This window comes from Poecilia latipinna, unplaced genomic scaffold (genome assembly GCF_001443285.1).
Source record: "Poecilia latipinna isolate Pla-1442-1.1 unplaced genomic scaffold, P_latipinna-1.0 Scaffold3401, whole genome shotgun sequence".
In the NCBI taxonomy this organism is placed as follows: Eukaryota; Metazoa; Chordata; class Actinopteri; order Cyprinodontiformes; family Poeciliidae; genus Poecilia; species Poecilia latipinna.
Window position 1 is genome coordinate 56,547 of NW_015116017.1, and position 26,768 is coordinate 83,314.

General features: G+C 38.3%; 1 protein-coding gene and 1 long non-coding RNA gene across 5 annotated transcripts in view; one reads left to right on the forward strand and one right to left on the reverse strand.

The window, feature by feature from the left end:
- Window positions 1–960: 960 nt before the first annotated feature.
- hace1 (HECT domain and ankyrin repeat containing E3 ubiquitin protein ligase 1) overlaps window positions 961–26,768 on the reverse strand; it is a 36,375-nt gene continuing 10,567 nt past the window's right edge. For 2 of the 4 annotated variants that reach the window (XM_015023744.1, XM_015023745.1), the window contains 13 exons: window positions 26,112–26,395; window positions 24,100–24,168; window positions 23,855–23,942; window positions 21,225–21,336; window positions 17,234–17,331; window positions 16,955–17,042; window positions 16,732–16,881; window positions 15,294–15,490; window positions 14,256–14,387; window positions 12,521–12,619; window positions 11,069–11,139; window positions 10,881–10,994; window positions 3,794–4,261 (listed from right to left, as the gene is read on the reverse strand). In XM_015023744.1, the coding sequence (XP_014879230.1) occupies window positions 4,159–4,261; window positions 10,881–10,994; window positions 11,069–11,139; window positions 12,521–12,619; window positions 14,256–14,387; window positions 15,294–15,490; window positions 16,732–16,881; window positions 16,955–17,042; window positions 17,234–17,331; window positions 21,225–21,336; window positions 23,855–23,942; window positions 24,100–24,168; window positions 26,112–26,395 (1,605 nt within the window). In that variant the 3' untranslated portion in view covers window positions 3,794–4,158. Of the gene's footprint in view, window positions 3,156–3,793; window positions 4,262–10,880; window positions 10,995–11,068; window positions 11,140–12,520; window positions 12,620–14,255; window positions 14,420–15,293; window positions 15,491–16,731; window positions 16,882–16,954; window positions 17,043–17,233; window positions 17,332–21,224; window positions 21,337–23,854; window positions 23,943–24,099; window positions 24,169–26,111; window positions 26,396–26,768 lie in introns of those variants that run through there. The other 2 variants (XR_001423218.1, XM_015023746.1) reach the window with 2 other exon arrangements.
- Window positions 5,034–9,060, forward strand: LOC106940881 (uncharacterized). Its single transcript, XR_001423219.1, has 2 exons — window positions 5,034–8,146; window positions 8,615–9,060. It is a non-coding gene; the product is annotated as an uncharacterized LOC106940881 (long non-coding RNA).

Sequence of the window (26,768 nt, forward strand, 5' to 3'; positions counted from 1 at the left end):
CTAAACAGTACACTGACAAGCGCCGTGGAGCAAAGACACCAACATTCAAACCTGGAGAAATGGTGAGGGTAAGAAGACCTGATCATGTTCGCAAAGGCTCATCAAGATTTACTCCACCGCCCTCTGTTGAAAAACAGATTGGAGGAAGTACTTATGTACTCAGTGACAATAAAATGTGGAATGCTGCCAGACTTTCACGCTATTCTGCAGGTATTCCATGTAAAATGACAAAACCAGAAAAGCATGACCCTGTGGTTCAAAGGAAAAGTGCTAGAACTGTTGCTAGACCTACATGGTTCAAAGACTTTCAGCCAGGTTGAGGAAAAGGAATAAATGAATACATAAATGATTGTGTTGCGTGTTTAGGGTTCAGGTGAACTAACTCTCATGTTACAAACTGGTTTCAAATACCTGGATCTTATGTTACATTTGGTAATTCTGTCCCATAGTAACTTCAAGTGTTAGTTATAAAGTACAGGGTTGCTGAATATATTTGTTTGGTTTTGTGTACTTAAGTAATTACCCTGTTTTCATTTCAGCTAAGGTTAAACTTGTGACATACAAACCGTTAAATGAGGTGGATGTTCAGTCATATGTTAAATGGATACATGCAATCTTTTCAAGTAAGGGGGGAATGTTGTGTCTACCACTAGGTGGTGTACGAGAATAGGATAGACTGAGGGAGAGAAGGAGAAGAAGAGATAAGATGGCGGAGAGGATGACCTGATGTTACTGTACTGCTGAGCGAGTTCTGAATAAACGCTGTTAAGAGTTCTTTGTCTACTTCAGCTTTTACCTCGTCCTGGCTTCCAAACATAACAGTATGGTTTTGAACTGTGGGACAAACAAGGATTATGTAGAGAAAACCTCATTAATAGACAGACGGTCCAAACAAAATGCCTGGATGGGTTTTATCATGAAAGCAATTCATAAATATAATAATGGAACATGATCCATAACAAAATTCTCAAGTGTTTTATTTAAGGCAAGTCATAAAATGACAAGATAATAAAGACAGCTTAACTATGAACACCAGTTTTTTTCTACAGCTAAATTTTTGGCTCCAGTAAGAACATTTGATATGAACAGGTGTCCATGTTAGCTGTAAACATGAGAGAATGAATAAAGAGGATATATTATGACTGGGAGTGGGAGCAAAAGCACAGGATGGGGGTTTGAGGAAATAAAGTGTTTTTGAGCCACTGCAGTGTGCATTCCTCAGAGGACAGTGTTGAACAGATGTAATCAGCAAGTGTGAAAGCAGAGGCAATAACTCCACATGGCAAAAGGTGGAGAAGTGAATCTGTCTCTGTCAAGAAGGTGTGGAAAGTATGAAAAAATGAAAACTAAGCCAGCTGATAAGGAAGCAAGAGGTGCGGTACAGAATATTGAGAACAGGAAGTGTGTATTAACACAGGTATATGATTGCGCTCTGGAAAAATACACTCCAACATCTGTAAAGGTTCAACTAGTTACACATCCCACCTCTGACTGAATTTTTAAAGCCTGCATCATACCCCTGCACAAACATGTTTAATATTTTATAACTATTACATTTAAAATTAGAAACTGATTAAACGGACAAGTTACATTAAGTCAGTTGAATGAATTTATTTGAAAAATTGATGAACTTGGAAACTTTAAGGTTATAAGTTGCAGCTAATTCTAAAACCGACTGAAGCACAGGGATATATAGTTATAGCCAGTAAATTAGAATGCATTGTCAGATTGAAACATGTATGAAAAACATATTTTAATCCCAGATTAAAAATATTTTTTTTATAGATCTGATGCAACACTGTAATCTTAAATATATTTTTATTAGCTGAAAGGGAATTATGATCAAAGTTGTGGCTGAAATAGAAAGTCATATCACTTCTTTCAACCATTCAGAAAATGTGATTATTTAAAAAAAATGTAATGAAGTGTATTTCTCTATACCATACTCAGTTACATAAAACATAAATTGGGGGAATTGAAATCTGAATCACTGTCACATATCGGCCTTCCAGATGTAATAATAGACCAATGCTATGAATATATGCACCTTTTAGTAAGTGATATTCCAGCACCCTCTTCCTCTGCATCCGATACCGTCACACAGAGCTAAGCAATATTCATGTTCAAAAATCTAAATCTTATTTTGAAATAAACTACAATGTGGAACAACAAAGACTTTGCTTATAAAGTGTCATTTTTAAAATACACGATCTGTTCCTGCTGTTCTGTTGAATTATTGTCTCAAGGGAGTTGTTGCCAAATTATTTCCTTTATTTCAGGAAATCTAATTACAAGTATTTCAAAGTAAAATACAGAATTTTCTGCTGAAGAAATGTACAGTACAATATTTATAAAGACTCCTTTTACAACATCCTCAGTTTGTATCAGCATTTCAGGCAAGAACTGAAAACAACACTAACACATGAACCGGTATATTAAATGGACGTCTTAATTCCCTTTAGAAAGAAAACAAGGATGTGTCATATTCACATCTTCTCCTCATTTTCAGGAGGATTTTGCACCAACAAGAACAATAACAGAGATGGAAGAGGTTTCACTGTTTTGGCACTGCAAGCCAAATGTTTGGGCAAGTACAAACAAAAGACTTTCACTTAGAATATTGGTCTTCATTTCAGACAAAGGCAATAGCAAAACATCTAATACAGTCCGAGTCTGTACAGTCAATCACATGGTGTGATGGGAGAGCTCCAGCAGCTGATGACAAATGGAAAACACTTTGTACTCATCAACACAGTTCAGTTCTTTTTCTCCAGCACAGGGAAATGAAATCCTTAAAACAGCCACAAGATTTTCAACCAGAGATAAACCAAGAACATGACTTGACTCTGTTTATGGGTGGATGTTTGTGAGCTAAATGTAGGCGGCAACAGCACCTCCTGCTTTCAAGTTTAACTGTAGACATGTAGTTTGATCAGAGCAGTCAGTGCTGATATGGTTTTGTAGGTGGTATTGAGTTTTTAAATTGCTGTTGGGAGAATGACTGAATTATGTTTGAGGAGGAAACAGTTTAATTCTACACAGACACACCTGAATGAAAATGTCCTTGAATCCTTCTTATGCTCCAGTAATCCTCCTGTGGGAGAGCACAGCCGGTTCAGATCCATTCAGACACAACAGGTGAATTAATGTTTCACCTGTCAAATAAAATGTATTATTAAAATATTTATTCCATGGAATTTTTCATGATTATATGGTTTAAAAAAAACTACATTTGATTTCTTTGTGTGGAACAACTCATTTTTGTTTCCTCTAACAGATCTCATCCACAGTGGTTCATGTACCATGACAAGCTTTCTATTTATTCAAACACTTGACATGGGAGCTGAACTCAAGATCAGTGATGAGCGAACCGATTAGAAGCAAACCAGAACATAGAGAATAAAGATGAGGTGGAAATGCTTTCTGACATCAGGAACATGACATTATCAGCTTTTTCATGAGGTTTTGGTGCCAGTCATGTTAAACCCTTTGCCAGTTGGTCATGTAGTACCCAACTTTTTCAAGTAGGAAATGGTTCTATGGAGTTTGTGGTGCCAAGCATGCATCAATTTACACACACTTTATGGGCATCTTGCTCAGTGGATGTTTCAAAACCAGGTTTCAATACATCATGTGGTTTGCTTTTGCCTGCAAAAATATTTACATTCAGCCCATAGTACAGTATAACACCACACCATCGGTGCAAAAACTTACAGATGTTATACACACACTGATGTGGGAATTGTGTGTGTGTGTGTGTGTATATATATATATATATATATATATATATATATATTACTGCACACAAAACTGATCAGCTACTGGAACCTGAGAAGGCTCCTGAAACTCCTCTGATATGGAATGTTCGGCATTCCCATTGACTCCTACCACTTTTGTGTATCTTATGCAGAAAGTCTTTAAATGTAAACAGCATTGATTGACCAGTAAATTATATAATGAAATATTTGTATTAACTACCATTTTGCTGATGCAATGCTTCAAACAACTAAAACTGTGCAGAACCAGTGGTTCAATAGTTTTTCCCAGCATTATATTAAAAAATAATAACAATAATAATAATAATGATGATGACAACAACCTCTATTTCAGTTAGAGATTAGCAACTGTGCAGAACTGCAGGCCCTGACAGCAGCATGTTCAGGCCATGGTGTATCCATAGCTCCCGCAGTGCAGAGCTACCAGCAGTCGGTCTCGGAGAACTTCCTGGTTCGGATATTCTGGCAGTTTCAGCATGTTGATGCTAAAAAATGAAGGAAAAACTGAGTTAGCAGGTTGATTGTCATGGTAACAGGTGTGGCTCAAATGAAGTCATGAGTGAAGCTATGGATTGTCAATCCCTCCCAGACATCTTTGAGTGTTTTCAAGAGAGCTGTTGGTTTTACTATTTGATGATGATGATGATGATGATGATGATGATGATGATGATGAAGATCTGCACCAAAGGAAAATCCTCTGCCAACCAAGCTGAAACCCCCCCTCCGTATTCTTGGAGGTGTTTGATCAAGCGCTTGCAGACTGCATGGCAGACATGGTGGATGTCTTCAGCTAAGCATCGAGTTTAAAGGTGTTTCATGGATCTCACATTTGTGGAAGTGATATTCCTCCACATCTCCAATTTTATGGAGTTATAAACTAATTAGAAATAGAAAACACATGCAAAATTATTTGGTTCTTATTTGTACCAAGCATTGAGTGATGTGCAGGATGTAATTTAATAAGGGTCTTATTTTACTTGAAGATAGGTAAAAGACACAGGTGCTGCACTTAAAACGTCTCCCATACTAATTCTTACTTATGTTCTTATTTAATAATTATTTTAAAAAGTTGCTTCAGCATTTTGTTTATCTAAGGAATTGATTGTTAAATTGGCCTAACTGCCTTTTAGGACAAATTTAGGATTATTTGTACTGTAGATACATTTGTTTTATTATTCTATTACTTAATTACAAACAAACTACATTTGTTTTTGAAGCATAGAAATATTTCTTCAAGTTTTTCTTTATAAGTTGGTTTATAGCCCTAATTTTTTTTTTTTTTTGCAACATTGTCAGAAACATTCCCTTTTTTCTCTCCCTAAAGCTAAACTCCATTGTGCTCCTGTGTGTATGCGCTGCACTGTGATGTGTTTGTCTGGAAGAAGTTCTTCCCTCTACATGTATTCAGATGTGCTAGTTACCATGTCAGGGAAGAATAGAAGCACAAAGTGCCTCAGGGGATTGACAACCAGCCAATGAGCTGATTTAGTTTAAAGACATTTAAACTAAATCAAGTAGACAAGTCAAAATGTTCAGTTTTACCATTAGTGCTGGCATTACTCAAAATACCAATGTAAGCACAGTGGATCTAAAGGCTCAGGAGAGATGGGTGACCTCTGACCTTTTTCTCCAACACCGAGTCTCTCCATTGTGTTTGTTACAGCCAGTGGCCTTGTATGTTTTTCTTTTCCTTTTCTGCAGCTTTACAGCCAACTGACTGGCTCTGGGGATTGGATGCAGCCGTCTCCCTGTGCCACTCCCTGAGGTCTTCAGCAGAGCTGATTGGCTCACCAATTGTCAGCTCCACCAATCCCTGATGAGGTTTCCCTTTTAAAACCCAAGACTTCCTGGAAGAAGGCGTGGCTGATTCTTTGTTGAGACGGCTTGCCACTTTGTTGGGTGTTTGGTTGACTGCTGAAAGATCACTTTGTCTTTCTGACAGCTTTTGTTAGCTTTGACTGCTTTGGTCCCTGTGGGGGATTTTAGAGATTTGTAGTTGGTTTTGTTTAACCTCGTTTACCTTGAACTAAAGTTACAGTTTTGTTTTAACTCTGTTTTGTGGATTTTGTTTTATTTAGTGTTTTTGGTTGTAAGCCCCTCCCTTTTGATTATTGTTTTTTTTTTTTACCTTTTTATTTTTGTCAAAACCCAAACAATAAATCTCATATTGTTAAACCTTTAACATCTATGTTTTTTTAATGTTACTTCCCTTTCCCCTGGCTGACCCGGGTTGTAACAGTGTTGAATTTTCTCATGCAGAGAACAAAAGGACCAACCGCAAGAGTAGCAAAGTTATTTAAGGCCTTTTGGGTCTTGCCTACTGAAAACAGATGATCAAACTGTATTTCCCAGCACAGTACTGATTGGATTCTGCTGATATCACTGACATTAATCCACCCAGGATGCTGAACCGGTAGGAAGCATTGATTCACTTCCCAGACCTGCTGAACAGGAAGACTGTGAAGCATAAACTGAAGAAAACTTTAAAGTGGACATATCATGCTTTTAAATCCTTCATTTTAACATGTAAATCATTCACTTGTGGTCTATATAAAGTAGAATTGCAATGCTTTGGTCTGAATTCCTGGCTATTGTATCTCCACTGACATGCATGACCTTGTTTAGCAGTTCCACAACAAATGCGGTGATGTCATAAACAAGAAATCATTATAGTGAATAGAGAAAAATTAACAGACTGAAAAATATAAACCAAAAAGAAGATAAAGACAGTCTCCTAGCAACATTTGCGGCACTTTGCAGCAGTGATGGCCGTAAAGCGAACAGAACTCAGCCTCAGCTTGAAATGGGAGCACTGGTGCTGACTTACTCATGTTGTTGCTGTACTTAGTGATTTTCCAGAGCTTTCTACCATGGTAGAGCCCTGAGAGCTCTCTCATGGTAGAGAGCCATGAGAGAGCCAAAAGGAAAAATTGCACCTTCACATCTCAGGTTGGTGTTCCCAACGCCACAACAATGGTCTCTCTAATGGTCTCTAGACCATTTTGTTCCTAAGAAAGGAACACAAATCGAATCTAGCAACTTTCTCTGGTTTATTATTGAAGACTTTGGCGACAAAGTGGTAAAGCCCCAATAGTACTGCAGCTACAACGGGCGGTGAGAGCTGCCATGAGCCCCTCACACCTACGAAGTATTTGCTGAGAGTGGAGGAGACCCACTCCATTCAGTTTACACATCACAATGGAATCACACATGCACAACGCTGCTGGTGATCCCGTTCTGGATTAAAAATGATCTAAACATAGTTTTTTCTATGTTGTGCAATGTAAACTGTCGCACCAAAACAAAATATCTTCATTTGATTCACACAGCCTCAGTGTTCTGTTAAATTATAAATAAGGTGGATAGAATGCAAAAATAAGGGACACCACTGTTTAAATGTATTTTTGAAGTATCTGATTGAGATTCTGTATTGAATGAGACTCTGAATAAATGAGTCGGAGGCAAATAAAAAACCTAGAATGGACATCCCTATTAAAAATTACAATCACCACGGATGTAAACCCTTACATTCAAGTTTTCCCCCAGTGTATTATAAGCCTGGCATGCTGCAAGGCAACAGAGCTACCAACTGATGAATATTGGAAAGTCAAATTGTTTTTCAGTCATGTTTGATGCATACAGTATTTTTATAATGGAAGATAACATAGTTAATTGATAGTGCTAAAAAGTGGCACTAATGTGCCTGAAAAATACATAATATGCCCCTTTAATCATAAATGTTAATTTTTTACAAAAGCCAACTGTTGTACCAACCCTTGTTGTATACCTGGTTCAATTGAAAGAAGAGCAGTTTCACACTTTGCTCATGTTGAACTTATAAATGGGTTCCTGGTGACCCAGAAGCAAACCAAGACCATGAAATGTTAAGGCAAATGTTTAAAATATTGCAGAACAATTCTAAATCAACTAATGTCAAGAAAATTAATGTAAAATAAAGAGGACTATGAAGACATTATCTTACCAAAAGTCGAGAGAGTAAAAGAGACCCCAAGCGCAGGAATGCTCCACCAGTGGAATGTAGATGTGTGAGAATATAAAAGAATGTCTCTGCTCGCTCACGGTTAATGTTTTTGGCATCGATGGGCAGATCCATCCAGTCTTCTATCACTACACATGATTGGCTACATTCCCTGATTGGGCATCTAAATGACAGTGAGTTTTCCTGAGTCTTCCTTGTGATTTTGAATGTTTATACTTGATCAGACTGACAAATTAAGGGCTCAGCTCCAACTTGATACTTCTATGCTATATATTATGTATTTAGAAATATTCAGTTGAATTGAAATATACTTTATTGATCCCACAAGGGAAATGAAATGTTGTAACCAGGTTTTCTTCGAGTTGTAGATGTTAATGTTTCCACAAGTTGTAACTTGTAATCACCGGCAGAAATGCTCAGATAATTTTTTCAAATACTAATTCTACACTATAAAATAGAAAAAAACATTGAAGTACTGAGTACAAAGTAAAAATACTCATTTTACAGTATCAGACATAAACAAGAAGATGAGTACAGAGAGCTGATGGACTGCTTTGTGGCTTGGTGTGGAAAATAATCACCTTATCTTAAATGTGAACAAAATAAAGGACATGATTATAGATTTCAGGAGAAACAGGATGAAAGATCAAACTCATTTCCATCATGAAAGAAGACACAGAGGTGGTGAATCAATATGAATACCTTGGTGTTTATCTGGACAACAGACTGGACTGGAGGTACAACAGTGAAGCATCTATAAGAAGAGGAAGATAAGCAGATGCTGCAGATCTTCAGTCTGTTATTAAGAGTGTCATCGCTTCTCTGTCATCTGTTGGAGCAGCAGCATCAGAACCAGGGACATAAAGATGCTCAGTAGCCTGATAAAGAAGGCTGGTTCTGTTCCGGTTCTGTTCTGGTTCTGTTCTGGGGATGACTGTGGAACCTCTTGGGATCATAATGTAAAGAAGGATTCTTCATAAAATCAAGAAAATTATGGACAACTCTGTCCATCCTCTTTATGAAACTGCTATTCAGCAGCAGAGTGTCTTCAGTCAGAGGCTTATTCAGATTCGCTGTAATACAGACTTCTTTAGAAGATCTTTCCTGGCTACTGCTGTCACAAACTGAAGAACCTTAAGTCATGAGCTACAACATTTAATTTCCCTTTGGGACCAATAAAGCATTTTTGAACTGATTTGTTGCTTTGCAGTGTTAAACCGTTATATCTAAAGTATATCAAATGACACCAATGTAGATGCTTTGGTTATTTTTATTGGTAACCAAGACAACAGAACATAACGTCACAACCTTACATGCGAGCAAGCACTGGTGGGTATTAGTAACACCACTAACTTGAACCAGCACCAGTACATCATAAATATCAATATATTACAGTGTTGATGTCTGTTTTTATAATTACTGTGCAGCAGGGCTGTGCAAAGATGTTAGGAGAATCAGGTGATCAACATTAAAAAGGGGCTCATAGAATAAGATTTTAAAACGCCTTACAACAGATTTTCATCAAAAATTTAATACAGAGGCATTAAACCATCCCTAAATTTCCAATTTGCAGGACAATAAAGGCTCTTTCTATTCTGTCATATTCATCAGATGGGGACAATGCAAAGCAAAGGTAGCCTATGTTTTACCTGATTGCTACAATGTTGCCGTTGAAGGGTTGCTGCTCCTGCTGCTGCTGAAAGTCAGGGCTGTGTTGATCTGAGATTGTAGACATGAGAAAAAGCATAGGAGAGATGGATCCTCATTAAACAAGAATTATTGAATACATTATAACATTTCTTAAATTCCATTTGTGTCTCACTAAGCAAACCCTAATAATTGACTGGTTGACCTACACAGTTTAAAAATAATAATACAAAAAAAGCTCAGAGGGGTGACGAGCTACTTCTCTGTGTTATTGTTTGTGCCTCAGAGATTCAGGTTTGTAAGGCAAAGAGAGACAAAAGATATTCATCAGATCTAAACCTTCTCAAGATCAAGAAAAACTAGATCATATGTTTATTTTTAGTCATGTTGATTACTGTAACAGTCTTCACAGGTCTGCCTAAAAAGTCAGACAGCTGCAGCTGATCCAGAACGCTGCTGGTCCCGTTTTAAACCTGGAAAATGTTCTGACATATGAAATGGTTTTCTTTAACACCAATAACAGGCCTAAATTTTTGTTTACAAAAAGTATATTAAAAAAACATTCTTGGCCATATCTTAGTAGTTGGACAGCCCAGTCTATCATGATAAGAAACACACAATATGAATCTCTGAGGTCATAGGTTAAAAGTAACCACAAAACTGACAGAAGCCAGAATAGTTTAGCCATTTTTGTTTTAAAAATAGTTATTGTTGAGGGGCATAGACAGGGCTCCACACACACAGAAAAAAAGTCCTAACAAAGGCCGCTTGGGGCATCAAGGAGGAAAGGGACAGAGTTCAAGCCCCTGTGTACATCTCTGCTGTGCAGCTGTTAGAATATAGAATGACTCTGATAAATAATCTAACACAATGTTAGCAAGACTCTTACAGTTTTCTTAAGAGGGTTCACCTTCATTAACATAACAACCACCTGACTAACTGTGCCTGCTAAACAGGCACAAAAAGGTAATTCAGGCTAGTCAGCTAGCATTAGCTATCATCAACTATAAGCTGCAGGTAGATTGCAGCAGCCATGTAAATAAAGTAGGTTACTACAATATTTTAACTGAATATCAAGCTATAGAAAGAATCTGTTTCACCAAGAATACTTAGCATTCAAGACATGTGCAACTTACCTCCTGATGGTCTGCCATGCTGCTGTCCTAACTCAGCGAGTCCTCCTCTTCATCTTCCTCTTCGCCCAATCACACATGAACAGGAAATGCAGCTAATCATGTCTAGTGATAGAAAAATGGCTGGATCCACCCACCAACGGCCAAAAACCTTAACCTCGAACGAGCAGAAGCAGAAACCAGCGAGCGAACGGAGACATCCTGCGAGCGTGTGGATCCAAATGTTCGCAATCTCAATTTCCCTCACTTGGGGTCTCATTTACTTTCTCGACTTTTGGCATAATAATGATGCCATAGAGGAAGAGCGAATAAAATGTAACTCACCAGGTGCTGGAAGTAGGCAGCAAGTTGGAGGTATATGGGACTGCAGCAATGGTGAACTTCTGCAAACCACTGCCACCCATCAGAAAGGCAAAGCCACCATGAGGAACCCTGGAACTGATTCAGATCACATACATGTTATTTTTGACTCAATGATAATCATTCTGTAATCAGAACCACAGCAGACCAACCTTCCAGTGACAAACTGCAGCAATAAGACACGTTCCTCCTGGGTGAGCCTCCTCACCACCTTCCAAAACCACTGCAGACATGGAGACAGGTTAGCTGCTTGCTAAACAGGAAGTGAAGTCAACCAGGGCCGGCCCAAGGCATAAGCAAACTAAGCATCCACTTAGGGCCCCAGGGCCACTAAGGGGCCCCCTCAGTGAAGCTGATATTTTTTTAGTAACAATTTCTATGTCATAATAATAACAAAAACACACACTTTCATTATGAAGTGATTTGTTTTTACAATAATATATGTTTGATAATGTATGTAGAAATCATTATTTTATGGACAAAGAGAAAAAAAATTGCTCATCAGGGGGGATATGTTGTTTGTTGCTGAGCATGACCACTTATGTGGTTGAAACAAACATTTTTTTAAGATCAACTTCTAAGTTATGTGAAACTTCTGTTAAAATTATTTGAAGGCTCAGAATCAGTCCAGTACCGGTACCGGTCCACATTCCCAGGGGAGAAAGACTCACCTGGTATTAAAAAAAAAAACTTTTCGCTATTGGAGTAACACTTAAGACAAATTTATTTAATCAAAGAATGTCATAAATATGTGTGTATGTATTCCATCTTAAGTAGAGCTGCACCAATTGCAGTTTTCTGGCCAATCCCCAGTTACTGACCTGCCAATTTTGACTTTAGCTGATACCAATTTTCTTTTGTCTGAAATGTCACTAAATGAGTAAGAAAGTCACTGAGTTGGCAACAGTGGTTAGGGTAAGAGTCGATCACGATCCCCCAAAATTAAGGAAATCGGCTGACAGAAATCAACTGGCTGATAAATGTATCTTATATTGTACATGCATAGGACATAAGATAAACAGCATTATCAGAGGTGCAATAATAGGTGTGTGAATGATCTAATCATCTAACTGTTGATTCCAGCAATCCACATTGTTAGCAAAAATAGAGGGCCCCAAAACCAAATTCCACTTCCCATGGAGGCTTGGATCAGCCCTGAAGCCAACATCACCATGACTTCAATGTTCAATGTCACCTGTGGTCCAACTCAAGCTGTAAAGTTATATTTTCAGGAAACTGAGACAATACCTCAGTAAAAGGTCTTAAACAGAGAAGGTTATCTTCTACACTACAACAATTGGGCAACTCTGTAAAAATCAATATTTGCTTTTATTTTTTTCTGCTTTTAAAATATCAGTGCCTGGGAACAAATATTAATCTATGTATTAATACTTTATGCATTGAATTTTATGTAACAATTTAGCCATGGCTTCCTCTATCAATGATCACAGTGTTTCGATCGATTTTGCCATGATCATGTTGAACATTGGAAGGTCAATCAAAAAGGTAATTCTGTAATAAATAATAACATTACGTGAAATTGATCCTGAAATGCATGCATGTTATGTGTCAACATGGTGAGCTGAGCAGACAGAGCAGGCCACCTGGATCACAGGATCTTCAGGGTCATAGCCACTGGTGTACTCAGTGTTTCTGCACCAATCCTCCACATCTATCTCTGGCATCCCTGATAGCAGGAGCTCCTGTAGATACACACACACACACACACACACACACACACACACACACACACACACACACACACACACACAGTCATGGTTTCTTATCTTGTGGGAACTACATTGAGTTCTATCATATTCTACAGCCTAATCCCGACCCTTACAGTAACCCTAATCCTAACTAAAAGTCAATTCATATCTTAGCCCTAACCCTATAACAGCATTTCAACTCAAGGGGACCAAGAAAATGTGCCCCCCAGGAGCAGTGGTCTCCACAATCCCACATTGTAGATAGAAGTAGGTCCCCACAATGATACAAGAACCTGGTTCACACAAACGCACGCACGCACACACACACACACGCATGCGCGCACACATGCCTAAAGGGCAATTTATAGTCACCACTCACTAAATAGCCAGCCACTGCCTCAGCCCTGGGCTGGAGGCCGTTTGGTTTATCTCAGAGAGGCCAACTTCCTATTTCTCCTATCTGGATTTGATACAGTTGGGGCTCCCACACTTCCTGTATCTTCCTATACCTGTATCTGTCACTCACACTTTTTTCAGCCGTTAAAACATTTGAATCCATTGCTAATATGTTGTAACATGTTTGTAACATTAAGCGTTAAGACACTTGCACTGATTTTATACCTGTGAGGCAGCAAAGAGATGCTGCTGTGCAGAGTGGTACCAGTGTGTGGTGGAACCATGACAGTAACAGCAAAAAGCAAAGTACTTTGCACAGTTTTTTCTCCAAACATATTGAGTAAATATCTGGATGCAGATAATATTAGCTAAATGATGACTAGGTTATCCATGACAACATATCACTTAAGGTTGTCAGCAATAGGCTACTAATTTTGTTGTTATCTATGATCAGAGGTTGGTAGTGCTCTATTTCACTGTACTTTTTACTTGAGTTAGGATCTACTGCTCTTCTCATTTGAGTAAATTGATTTTGCTTTTATAGAAATAGATTTCAGAGATTGGAAACTTTAGATTCTTAGATTTCTGTGACTTGCAAATCTGAGCATAATTACTCAGTATTTTCTACATGTTACTGCTTAGATAATTATTCTTCTTCTGAATTAATAAACAACATGGTTATTTTATTCGATGCATGGCCTTAGGTCAGGATTTGAACACAGGAATCCACATAAAACTATTAGAAACTTTAAATGATATTACATATTTTTTTTCATGGTGGAAATATGACACTATGTGTTTACATGAATGATTTATATTTTGTCTTAAATTTATACAGAAAACAATTGTAACAGAAAAGATGTTTTAGCTGCAAAACAAAAATCCCTCACTTCACATTCTAAGCAGCATCTCAGTGCCAAAAGCAGTCAGCCAGAGGGAAAATGGAAAAGCTGTTACCAATAAACTGACTGCTGAGTTGACCTGAAAACATGGCACCATGAAGATATTCCAGGTTAGAGTTGCGCTGCACACTGATCCATGCATGATGTGAAATTTGCCAAAGAAGATAAAGAAAAGAACCTAATGGACTTGAAGAGAATCGGGTTCCAAGGTGACACAAGCCGCCCCTCCCCTCATGGCAAATCAATCCTTCATCAGATGTGAGGGGTGGCACACAGAGGGGAACAGTAAAAGGTGATACATGAGAGCAGAGAGGGGGAGGAGAAACACGTACCAATTCATATTCGTCAAAAAGCTGGATGAGCGACGGGGGGATGAAGGTGTGGAATCCTTGCAAGAAGGCGTTTATCTGAGGCTGGATGGCTCGTGTCATCCTCAGCTCCGTCACCAGCTGGACGTACTCCGCCTGAGAAAAACATTCACTCCCTGATCAAAGTCCTTCACAAATACAGACGGACAAGAGAAGGACGGAGTTCATGCATAGTTATTCTTTCCTCGGGAGGCTTTTCAAAGCCTTACAAGACAGCACCACCTACGGGAGAACTGCAGAACTACATGAGGAGGTATCAACCAAAAACAACAATATTTTGGCTGATGATAGACATACTATAACTGATTTGAAAAGTCACTATAATCAGATTCAACCACAATAAATAGTATCAAGTTTTAACACTGGAAGAAAAACTCTCATCAGATCCAAGTGATTCTGGTTCGTTAAAAAATAATGCAAGTAGCAGGCAGGTCTGCTTGTTTATGACAGATGGTATATATAATGTTGTTTTTACCTGAATACACCTGAATACACATTCAGGAAAACAATCAGAGTCAAGCAGTGGCCATGTTAGTTCCAAGAACAGAGGAGAGATATTGTCTGTATACTTTAAATTCTATCACATCAGCCATGTTTACTGAGCATCCGTTAAACAGCTCATGTAACAAGAACAAAAGCCGCAAAAATGTATCCCAAATTATTAACCAAATTAAATTAGCTTCTTCCACAGAATTTCTATGGGATTCAGCTGGACTGCTCCAAAACATTAATGTTATTTCTTTCAGAAGAAACATGGTAGCTAAATTAAAATATTTTTGTAAACCTACATTTGCCAGTGGTATGAATTACTTTTGGGTTTTCACGGCTTCTAATACAAGTCTGCTCATTTTATAACAAGTCAACAGTCAATTAAATCTTAAAATCATTTTTGAAAAAGAAACACTTACCTCTTCACGCCTTTACAGTGTGCATCGCATACAGTAATGGAAACACACGTACTGCATGATACCAGAGCTATGGGTGTGTTTAGTGATGACTAACCTTGTTGTCTTGAGTGACCAGGATGCTGCTCCCTCCAGGTTTGAGTGGCACTTCCTCCATGGCTCCAAACACATCTGTCTCCACAGAAAAGGTCAGCTCCAGACCCAAGTCACTGATGTCATTATCCAAGATCCACTGCAGGTTTTTAGCATACTCTGGATCGATAGATGACACATCCTGATAACTCACTGGAATACCTGGAAACCAAAAGAAAATACATAATCAGGATTAGCAAGAGAAATATTTTGCTTTGAAAACAGTATTTGACATTTGTTGTCATAGTAAAAAAGTTAAACAAGGGAAGCGCAAGGGAAGTGTGCAGTTATTTATATCAAATATTAATATGTCAGTAGAAAGGAAATCTCAATCAGTCTCACCAGCATCAAAAAAGTGATGCTACTGGATGCTGATTATCCTGATGCTACAAAGACTTTAGCACTGATAGTTAACCTACAATCAAGTCGTTCAGATGACCTGAACATCCAAAACATCCCTGACACACAGCTCTGGAACACACCTACAGATTTTGCTTGACTGTGACACTGAAATGTTTCAGATCAGTAAAAGCAGTTTAATACCAGACAAACATAACCTGAGTGAATATTAAACACAGTCTTCAAATGATGATGTATTGGAAAAAAGCTACCACAACCGAGCTGAACATGAAAAACAAAGCAACCCCTTGAGCTTTAAGTCAAATTGATGGACCGGCATTCTCTTTCAGGATTTTGTGGTATAGAGCAGGATTAATGTTTCCACTAATTACAAAAAAGCAGCCCCAGCCATCACACTGTCATTACCGTGTCTGACTTACCACACTCAGCATGTGAATGTGTGTGTGAATGGATGAATGACTGGATGTTGGACTTGATAAAGCTTTATAGATTTTTAACTCTTAATAAATCAAATCCTCATTTAAAAGACAGCATTTTCTATTTAATCAAATTATCTTTGTATATTTAAATTTGTTAGATGATCTGAAACATTTAAGTGTGCCAAAAAAAAAAAACCTAAATGAAAAGTATTCTGCAATGGGAATATGCCTTTTTCCCCAATATAGTTAATTTTGATTTTTTTTTTCTTTTTTGCCTTCTTCCATCTTGCCTCTCCTGTATGTTTGTTCTACACAGTATGGAAGGTCAGCCTGTCCTTCGAGGGAAGTTGGCAGCTGATTTATCAACCTGTTTTGGTTTTGCTAACTATACAGAAAAAGTTAATAAATGAGGAAAACAGTTGAGTTGATCAACTTGAACAAAAGTTTCCCAAGAAAACAAATTTCAATCCCCTTTTTTACTTTCAACTGACTGAACAGGAATAGACTTTTAAAAAAACTGACGCAACTGGGTGCTGATTTAAACACATATGTAACCATATGCTATTTACAAATACAAATATCATGAACCTTTGATCAACATCTAGATATCTTTGTGTTTTCTACCCAGTATGTGTTTGTAGAAGGAGCGGGTAAAGTAGATGTTGACCAGCTGCCGGTGGTAGAGAGCCAGACCCAAAATCTGACCCGCAAACTGAAAGTAGTTCAGATGGTCTGGATTCACCGAGGAATTGCTGTTGGGCTGGAAGGTTGTACCTATGCAGAAGGAAAGCACTGCAGTTCAGCTCTTGTCATTTAATGTTATCACTGTAGGTAATTTGCTGTATACCATCAGCTGATTGGGTGAACAGAGCGTAGTCAGGGTTGATGATTTCATTAGACAGGATATCAAACCACTCCCGAACCACACCCTGGCCCTGAAACACACACACACATACACACGCACACACACAACACAACTCACCACACTGATCACAGTGCAGCAGAAAATGGACTAGATGGCTATGGATAAAATACTGAACTTGAAGCAGCGAAGAGATGAGTTATAATATTAAATTTTTTTGCAAAGTTTTATGTCTATGAATGTAATGTGAATGCAAAAACTCACCATGCCTTCCTCACCATGAAAGCGGACAGCTATACCCTGTTTGAGCTTCTCATTAGTGGACTTGGAAACCATCTCACAGCTGCTCCTGAATATGGAGTCTGAGTGTGAAGCACAACAGCAGCACAGCGTTGACAAGTTTCACCACACATAAACACTGGAACACGAAGAAGCATACACTGCTCCTGGTCATACTGTGATTTTACTGGGTTTTAAACTCAAAGCATTTTACCTTATTCTGTATTCCCAGTCCCTCTAGTGGCCAAAAACATCTACTATAATAATCATTACCATTATAATGTAGCCGGGTGGTAAATTTTGGTTAAATAATTGCACTGTTTCAAGGTGTTGGTTTTCTTTTATTGTTACAGTAGCAATGCTATTAAGTGATTTTGTTTCAGATATGTCATTTTATTTCCTATCTGTATGTTTTCACATTTAAATATGTTCAGGTAGTTGGTCTCAGGTGCTGCACATTTTGACCACCAGAGAGCAGTGTTTCAAAGTGATTACTGTTTCCCAAGACGGGGCAGGAAATGCATTTTGTTCTCTTCCGGTGTTGCTACGCTACGTGATGAACTTGGACGGGAACCGTATGTGATTTATCTGCAGGTCATAGTTTCAGCAGAAAATCGGTAAATGTATACATCACTTGTTGAAATATGTTTGTATGTTCTCATTCATGTGATAAGCAGTCAGTATTTTAATAAGATGGTGTATTTCTGAAACGGATGGTTCAGGGAGCCTGTCTGTGCGGTGCAGGGCGACCATTTACTGCACGTGAAAATAAGATGTGCGATCATCGGTGTTCTCCAGTATTAAGAGTGAACTGAGACATTACTGTCGAATGTAAGTGTTGATAAAGTGAGTCATATCACAACTCCATGCGCTCTAAATCAGTGTGGTGTAATGCAGCTCTCTGTATTTTGTTTGTGCAGCCAGAGGCCACTGCCGTATTTCTATTTCTTTTATATATTGTATTTTCTTTTGTGTATTCTCCCTGTTATTCGGGAGATATCTGCCACGTTCCATGAATAGTTACCTAATGTTTTGGTACACCTATGTTCTGATTTTTGAACAATACTAAGGAACAAGAGAGCTTTGTTCAATCTGTCTCAACTAAAAATAAAATATACTGCACATTACGAACCCCCGTTATTGTGTCCTGTGACGGTAAGTATTTCCCGGGCCACAATAATGATTTCTGTAAATTTAGGTTTGTGTTCTTTGAAAGAAATTGTAAGCAACAGAAACGTTTGGAGCTTCTAAGCAGTGATGTCAGTAACGTAATTAGACGTTTCTGACGGACCACTTTTTTCAGTAACGAGTTCCATATTTTCTGGACTATAAGCTGCACCGAACTATAAGCCACAGATTTCTCTGCCGCTCCAGGTTTTCCACAATGATGCAGCAGCAGCAGAGGGGAGCAGACACCCAAAATTTGAGTCATAACAGGTCAATTGAATATCACATTTATTATGGTTGAAAAAGAAAAAGTTGACAAGTTTAGATTTAACTGAACTGATTATGAGTTTGAAGAGAAAAATCTCCTTACTGTCGGCTGCTAGCATGTGCTAAATGAAAATGGGCGCTTTTTTTCTTCTTCAGATTTTAACGGCAGCTTGCATCCATTATTTCCATTATTGTTTCACTACTGCCATCTATTGGATCCTAATATCTATACCTCAAATTCTCATAACGATCCCAGTATTATTTAAAAAACAAAAAATCTTCTTTTTCCCCTCAATGCTATTTAACTGATCAACAACATTTTCAAATTTCAATTCCCTATTAAAACCTAATTCCGTTTTAATGGGCGCTTTCTTCTTTTATTTCCAATTTTGACTTCCAATGATTCACTTCCTGCTAAAGAACCCCCTGGTGGTTGAAGAAAAATCCACATGTAAGCCGCATGGTCCAAAGTTTAGGAAAAATGTAGCGGCTTATAGTCCAGAAAATATGGTAATCTAACGCATTGCTACTTCAAATCCAGTAGTCAGACTACAGTTGTATCTAAATCACTTTGCTTTACTGTGCGTTACTATTATCTTTTGTAATTTTTTAATTTTATTTCCTCTACTGCCGTTTCTATGCGAAAGTATCAGCAGCGACAGAAACAAACAATGGAGGGAAGAAAGAGAAGTGCATTTTGTTGCTGGAAAAACAGGAACTATTTTTAGTTTCTGTCGCCAAGTCCGATTATTATAAGCAGCTTTGGGTTTGTTTCTTTCTAAAGTCGCCTGTAGATTTAATGAGTCGCGGGTTGCGCTTTTTGGGGCTCATTTTTTAACGTGAAGTTTCTCATTTGGGCTTGGAAATAAACAGACATAAACCCCATAATTTGTCTGACATCCACTTAGTTTCAGTCAGACTCTCTCTGTCCATCATTTCCCTGATGATCTGTCCTGCTGTGTCTTTGTTCATGTGAAGTTAATATATTTGCTGTGAATCACGTCGAGCTTCGCGTTGCGCTCCAGAAAACTGCAAACATCGATACTAATATGAACAGCACAATAAATGTGAAAAAAGCCACGAATGAATGTGTCCGTAAAGTTGTGCAACTAAACGCCATTAAGATTATTAATATTAAGATAAGTGTCACAAATCTGTGCAGCGCTGGACATCTGAGCTGTGGAGCCGCAGGAGGAGCACTGTGCGCTGCGCTCTGACCACAAACGCAGGACGCAGGGGATTGGGGGCGGGGAACACACAAAAACATGCATAAATTACTCAAGTTTTTTTTGTACTGTTGTAACCAATCTACTATAAGTGGAGACACATTGTTGATGTTACTATTATAAAATAACTTGCAATTAAGTATTAGCAAAGATCAATGTAATTTTCACAGGTGGCAGAAGCAGCTGTTGAAAGTTACTAAAAAAGTTACTTTTAATGTAACTTAGTAACTTTCCAAATCAAGTAATCAGTAAACTAAGTTACTTTTTTAAGGAGTAATCAGTAATCTGATTCAATCAATCAATCAAATTCTATTTGTATAGCACATTTCAAAGTGCTTTACATCATTAAAATAAAAACAGCATGTGACATTGAATAAACAGTGAGAAAGAGAAAGACATTTTGAAAAAGATTAAAAAAGATAAAAGCATTAAAACCCCTTTTAGGACTTCAGTTAGATGTCGTTTAACTGGGGCTCTAACCCTCTGGGACTTTAGTCAAAAACACCGTTTGACAAGGACTCCAACCTCTAGGTTTTTAGTTGAAACGCCGTCAACTGGGACTCTAAACCCCGTAGGACTTTAGATAAACGTCATTTAACAATGATTCTCACACCCCTAGATATAGATTCGTTGAACTGGGACGTTTTCTGGGGGGGCTTCACATAGACAGTGTGAAAGAGAAATAAAAAGAAGTTAATAACTAGATGAAAAGTAAAGATAAAAACATCAAAGACATCAAAATCTCTAATCCTAATTTAGCCATAAGCAACTCTAAACAGGTGGGTTTTAAGTTGAGATTTAAAGGCTCTCAGTGTTTCAGCTGTTTTACAGTTTTCTGGAATTTAAATTAAAGTTACTTTTACAAAGTAACTATGCCATCACTGCTTCTAAGATAATTCCAAATAATTGGACAGAGTTAATCATCAGAGAGTGTCAGATTTCAGAGCAAATGGGACCCTGAGTTCATATTTTACAGAAGTGGTGCCGACATGACAAGATGCAAGCTAAGTTGATGGAGCTATTTGAACTATTACCTACTGGGATCAAAGAAGATCAGATATTCTCATCTGCTTTTCATGTCACATCTGTACAATTGCTACAAAGTTAGATGATGACAGGAGTGGTGGCGTGGTTATGACCTGCTCATTCAAGCTCTCTACAGTTCTGGCTTGCATCACTTACTTAAAGTTTAGATTTGCTAGTGCCCAGAATAACTTCAACTTTCCATTTTGCAACAGCAATATTAAAAACATAAGAGAAAAACTGATTTGTGGAAGCAGCTCTTGGACAGAAGTTGTTGTGAAGATTGTGGATACCTCTGTGGATGAGAAGGATGTCGCTCTCATTAACAGGACGATGGACCATATCTGAGTCTGGCTGGCCAGCCAGCAGATGCTCGTAGAACCACTCACAGCGATCCTTAAAAGGCTAGAGGGGACAACAAAGACTTCACTCAACAAAACTGCACAGCATTTCCCAGACTAATTACCACTTCACTGTGCTGTCAACTTTCAGGCTGTGGATATTTCAGTCACAACTGGTGGCTTGGAAAGGCTTTGGAGCTGAAACACTCATCAGTAATGCAGAGACGAGGACTAAGTCTATTTGCATAATATATGCCTTTGTTCCCTAAGCGAAGGAGGTAGACTGAAGGATGAGCATGAAAAAAACCCAAAGGTTTTTCCCTCAGGGCTGCAGAGCACACTAAAAAACGACTCAGAAGATGAAATCAAATTCACCAGGTTAAAGTCTGTAATTAAAACAAGAGCCTAGTCCCAAGAGAGCTATAATCCATGGGTAACGAGGTGCAAATGCTGCAGTTCAAATATACTGAAAAATAAGTGAACAGCACATAATTCAGAGCAGCACTTAAAATTTATGATGCCATTTAAATTAAACTTAAGACAAGTGTTAGTGTCATACAGATAATGCTGTTAAATGATGCTGAAGTGCAGACAGGGGACTTTCAAAGTCACTTTCTATAAAGTCTCTAAGGAAACAAAGAACTGTCACATAAAGAATAAGCTAAGTCAATCTGATGCCTGAGCTCAGAGACAAAAGAAGCAGAGATGCCAGGGGCCTAAAGGAGCGCACAGCTTTCACACTAAAAGTTGGCGTAGGGACAAATTTTGGAAAGTGTGATGCACAAAAAACAATCGGATGTATAAAATCACGAGCAGGCATGTAGCTGCTCTCCTTTGGGTTGTGGACGCCTGTCTCCACCCAGAAATACGTATTTAAATTAGTATAAATAACTAGAAGGTTGTCACCACTTGTCCCAATTATCATAGCAATGGCCCCTGTTTTCCAACTACTATTGAAACTAATACGCTTTATTTAAAAGGTGCCCTTCAGGGATCCGAAGGGCATTTCAGAAAAAAATCAAAGCAAAAAACAAAACTCAAAAGAAAAATATTTAAAATGGTAAACAAAAAGGACTTTGTTGATCAAAGTGAAAATGTTTCTTTGAACAGATGAGTTTTCAACCAAGATTTAAAAGCAGTGAAACAGAGAGGGAAATCAACATGATGCTGAAGCCTATTCCACAGTACGGAGAAATCATGTTGAACCAGGCCAACATGTGACTATTAAGGTGCTTTTCCACTAGCCCCCCTCTAACCAGTACGTCTAGGTTCACCTCGGTTCGTCAGATTTTAGTACTTACTTCAGGGGTAGTACTAGCAGGATCGATCGAGGTATGGCACCAAAACCATTTGATTGACAGCGGACCCCATTCATTGATTATCTCACTGTAAACTGCAAAACAACCTTTAGTGTTTAGAATCTAACTTTAGCTGTGGGCTGCTGACATGGCGTCTGCTATCAGAGAGCTGTATGGAGAATATTAATTATGAAAATACTCAGGAGCAGCAGCAGGAACACGTGGTACCTTCTGCAGCAGAATGACCGTGAATTAGCAGCACTGCTAGCAGCTCGTTTCTCTGAAATTACACCCCTAATTCACAAACAAACACCATCACACAGAGACTGAAGGATTCATAGGCACTGTAATTGTCCAAGGAACCATGGACATGTGGTGGGCGAAAGATGGAGCCAAATTTACAATATTGTAATTAAACGTGCGGCAAACTAATGGTGTTGTTGAGAGCTGCACTGGGTTAACTCGGGGAATTTCAAACTGTCCGACCCGTGCTTCGATACACTCCAGGCTTCTTTATTTTTTGTTGCAATCATTAATTTACTCCACTTTGAGTGCCATACTTCAGACTTTACAAGGACTGACCAGGCCAAACCATACAATGGTGCCAACAATAAACGTTTCTCTGTCACATCAGTAATTGCTTATTTCAATCATATGGCTCTTACACCAATATTCAGGCAACTATTGGGATGATTTTTTTGAAAGTAAAGTTAGGAAGCTAAGAGTAGCATGTCTGTTTACAGCACCAGGATTCAGGCTAGCCACTCGGGTATGTGGTCTGACTAATTAATCAAATAATATCAGCTTGTTATATTTTCCAGGGTAACTATATAAAAATTTGTTTGATTAGTTAACTATATGAAGATTAGTTTGATACAAAGGAATAAGCTGCAAATTAAGAACATTTATTTCAATAGGCTACAGACACCCAGCTTTTCCACCACTGTGTACTTCTGTTTAAACACAATAAATCTTCTAAAATGACAAAAACAATCAGGCAACAAATAGATCTGCAGATGATCATCACTGTAACCATAAAAACTAATTCTCATAGTAGCAGCAGAAGCAATTGTTGCCATTTGATTTTACATATAATTTGTGATGAGATAATAAACTTCAATTTGTTTTCATATTTAGGTTCATATTGTGATAGTTTTTAGAATCTCATACTGTGCCATGCCTATTGTTACTATTCCAAAACAGAAGGAATATTTAATCAGCCAGAAATATAAAAGTATGTACAAGTAAGTCAACAAATTTGAGAGCACAAATATTTTTTCATACCTGGTTCTTAATAATGTGCATAAAACGTGACATCAACTCTGGACACTCAAGCAGAAAATGGAAATGGTTAAAGATGATCTTTGGATTCCTGGAAAGAGAAGTCAGAGGGGAACATCCACAGGGAACACAGAGAGAACAAAGAGAGAGCAATGGAAACAAATTAGGAGTAAAATAAGCCGTGTGATCGATATTTCATCTCTAATGTGAGAGGAGCCTGATGTATAGCCAGGGGCATATCGACTCACCTGGTTACAAAACATTTCAGCACCTCGTCATGCTTGCAGACAAACTCTATAAAGCGCGGGGAGGTCATTCTGAACAAACAGAAGAATGAGAAGAAGAAGAAGACAAGTAAAAACTGAACATGATGTTGGATCACGACAGAGGACATGTTGCTAAGGATACAGCACAGGGTAGCACACAGTTCTGGATTAAATGTACATCACATGAAATGAAATATAATAATAATAATAGAAACATTTGCCAAGAACTTTAGTACAACAATGTCTGTATGAAAGCCAGGATAATTATGGTGATTGATTTATTTCATACTATTGAGAATAACTAATTCTGTGTTTTTCTTCTATCTCTTGTAGCTAGTTGTAAAGCTAAAGGAAATAACATGTTAGGAAACACCCTCAAAGTTAAGGTAATAGGATTTGACACACTAGGGAACACCCTCTTTAGAGCGTAGCTTAGATAGAGGCTAACAAACAGAACAACACACTGTTGCTTGATGCCATTTTGTTCTGCTAGCCCTTAAGGACAGCATGAACTATGGACCAGCTGAGTGAAGTTGCCCCCCAAACTCCACCTTCTTGAAATCAGACAAAATTGGTGTCATTGGTGTCAAAATTGGTATCGTCAAACATTTATGCTACATTTGTGCAGGTTTGTGCAGCAAAAATTTTCATTTGTCCTGCTATCGTTATTATTAAGAAAAATGTTCTCTAGGGGTCATCAGAGGTCAACCACTCCCCTGGCCCTGCTCACATTTAAATTTATTTAATTGAACAAACTGAGTTGGTGCTTGTTTTACAACAAAAATTTTCATTTGTGCTGTTTTGGCTTTGAAGATATTAAAGTTTAAGGGTTAAAAGGTCAACCAGCCAGCCTTCTTCTATAAACCGTTTGTGCTGGTTTATGCTAGTCTGTGCACTGATTTGAAGTTGTGAAAATAAGTGTTGATGATGACAGTCGATCAAGAAATTGAGATGGAAACAGCAGACTAGATAGTTAGCATATGTTTTGGTCCAGTCTTATTTTTTGTATTTCAACAGTACATGTCTAATAGCGCCCTCTGGTGATCAGAAACTAAAATACAGGTCACTGAGTGTGTTTTGGGAGGTGATGTACCAGTTCATTCTAAATAAGACCTAGTTCCAAGTGAATTTCATCCATGTTCAAATTAAATTATTCATGTTCATAGGTTGGTACTTAACAATTTCAAATGAAATTCACAGATCCAGCATGAACTGTTGTTCAATGACCTTTGATGACCTCTAGAAACATTTTTATTAATATCTTCAAAATGACAGTGGCACAAATGGAAATGTTTGCTGCATAAACCAACACAAACACATCTGAGTTGATTGACACCAAATGTATTTTTTTTTTTTTTGCAAATGTGAGCAGGGCCAGGGGGGGGGGTGACCTCTGATGGCCCCTAGAGAACATTTTTCTTAATATCTTTAGAATGATAGCAGCACAAACGAAAATTATTGCTGCACAAACGGAGTTGAGTTAATTGACACACATTTCGTCTGATTTCAAGAAGGTGGGGGGGCTGGTTGACCTTTGATGACCTCTAGAAACATTTCTTTATATCTTTAAAATGATAGAAGCACAAACAAAAATTTTTTGCTGCACAAACGTAGCACAAACGTTTGACACCAATTTTGTCTGATTTGAAGAAGGTGGGGGGACCAACTTCACTCAGGTGCTGTACCTTGGTATTAGCAGATGGAATTCATGAATTCAACTCACTTTTCTTCAACCTCATACATCAAGAACTTAGCCTGGAGAACGGATAATTCTCCACAATACTGATCATTATTCCCTTTCATGGCTCTTCATCATATAACTGAATTTATTGTCATTTATAAATGGCATAAGTTCCTATTTATTCCAAACAATATCACTGCAGTTTGGTTTTCAGATTCAAACAATGGGATTTTCTAAGATGAGGGTGGTGCAGAGACAGGAAGAAGTGGCTGATTCTGCTCTGTCAGGTGAAGCCAGGATGCTGAGCACTGACCCCTGTGGCATTTGACAGGAACAGCTCATGTAGAAGGCCTGAATAACCGCACTGAGCCGGTTGGCTGTCATGGAGATCACATCCTCCCCATCAACATACGCTTCTCCTTCCAGCAAGGAGAGCGTGGGCGTGTTGCTGGAGGGGTCCGACTCCCGCTGCTTGAGCAGGAGGGACGCTATCTCACTGCTGGAAGAGGATGAAGATGGGTTCTTTGTGGATCTTTCCAGCTCTGTAGAGATGAGCATCAGCCACTCATCAAGAGAATGCCATAGCAGCTCCAATGGCTGCAGAGACATAGACAGAGAGAGGGATGGAAGATCAAAAGCTACTTCATCCACTCAGGCAATAAAAGACAGAGGCTTCTTGGAACATTTGTTTCACATTATAGAGAACACACTGTCTATGAGTTAAACATAATATACAGAAAACTAGATAACTGCATGGCGCAGAGTTTAGAGTGGGGACCTGTACATGGAGGCCACAGGTCTTGATGCAGCCAACCCGAAAAAAAATAACCACCAGACCAGCCTTACACTGTATTGATTGATTTTCACACATTGATGTTTGGAAGATTTTTTAGCTGCCTGTGCATCCTTTACTACAAGCGTTCAAGAGTTCTCTAAAGGAATGCTGTTACTGCATTTTAAGCAACAAAAA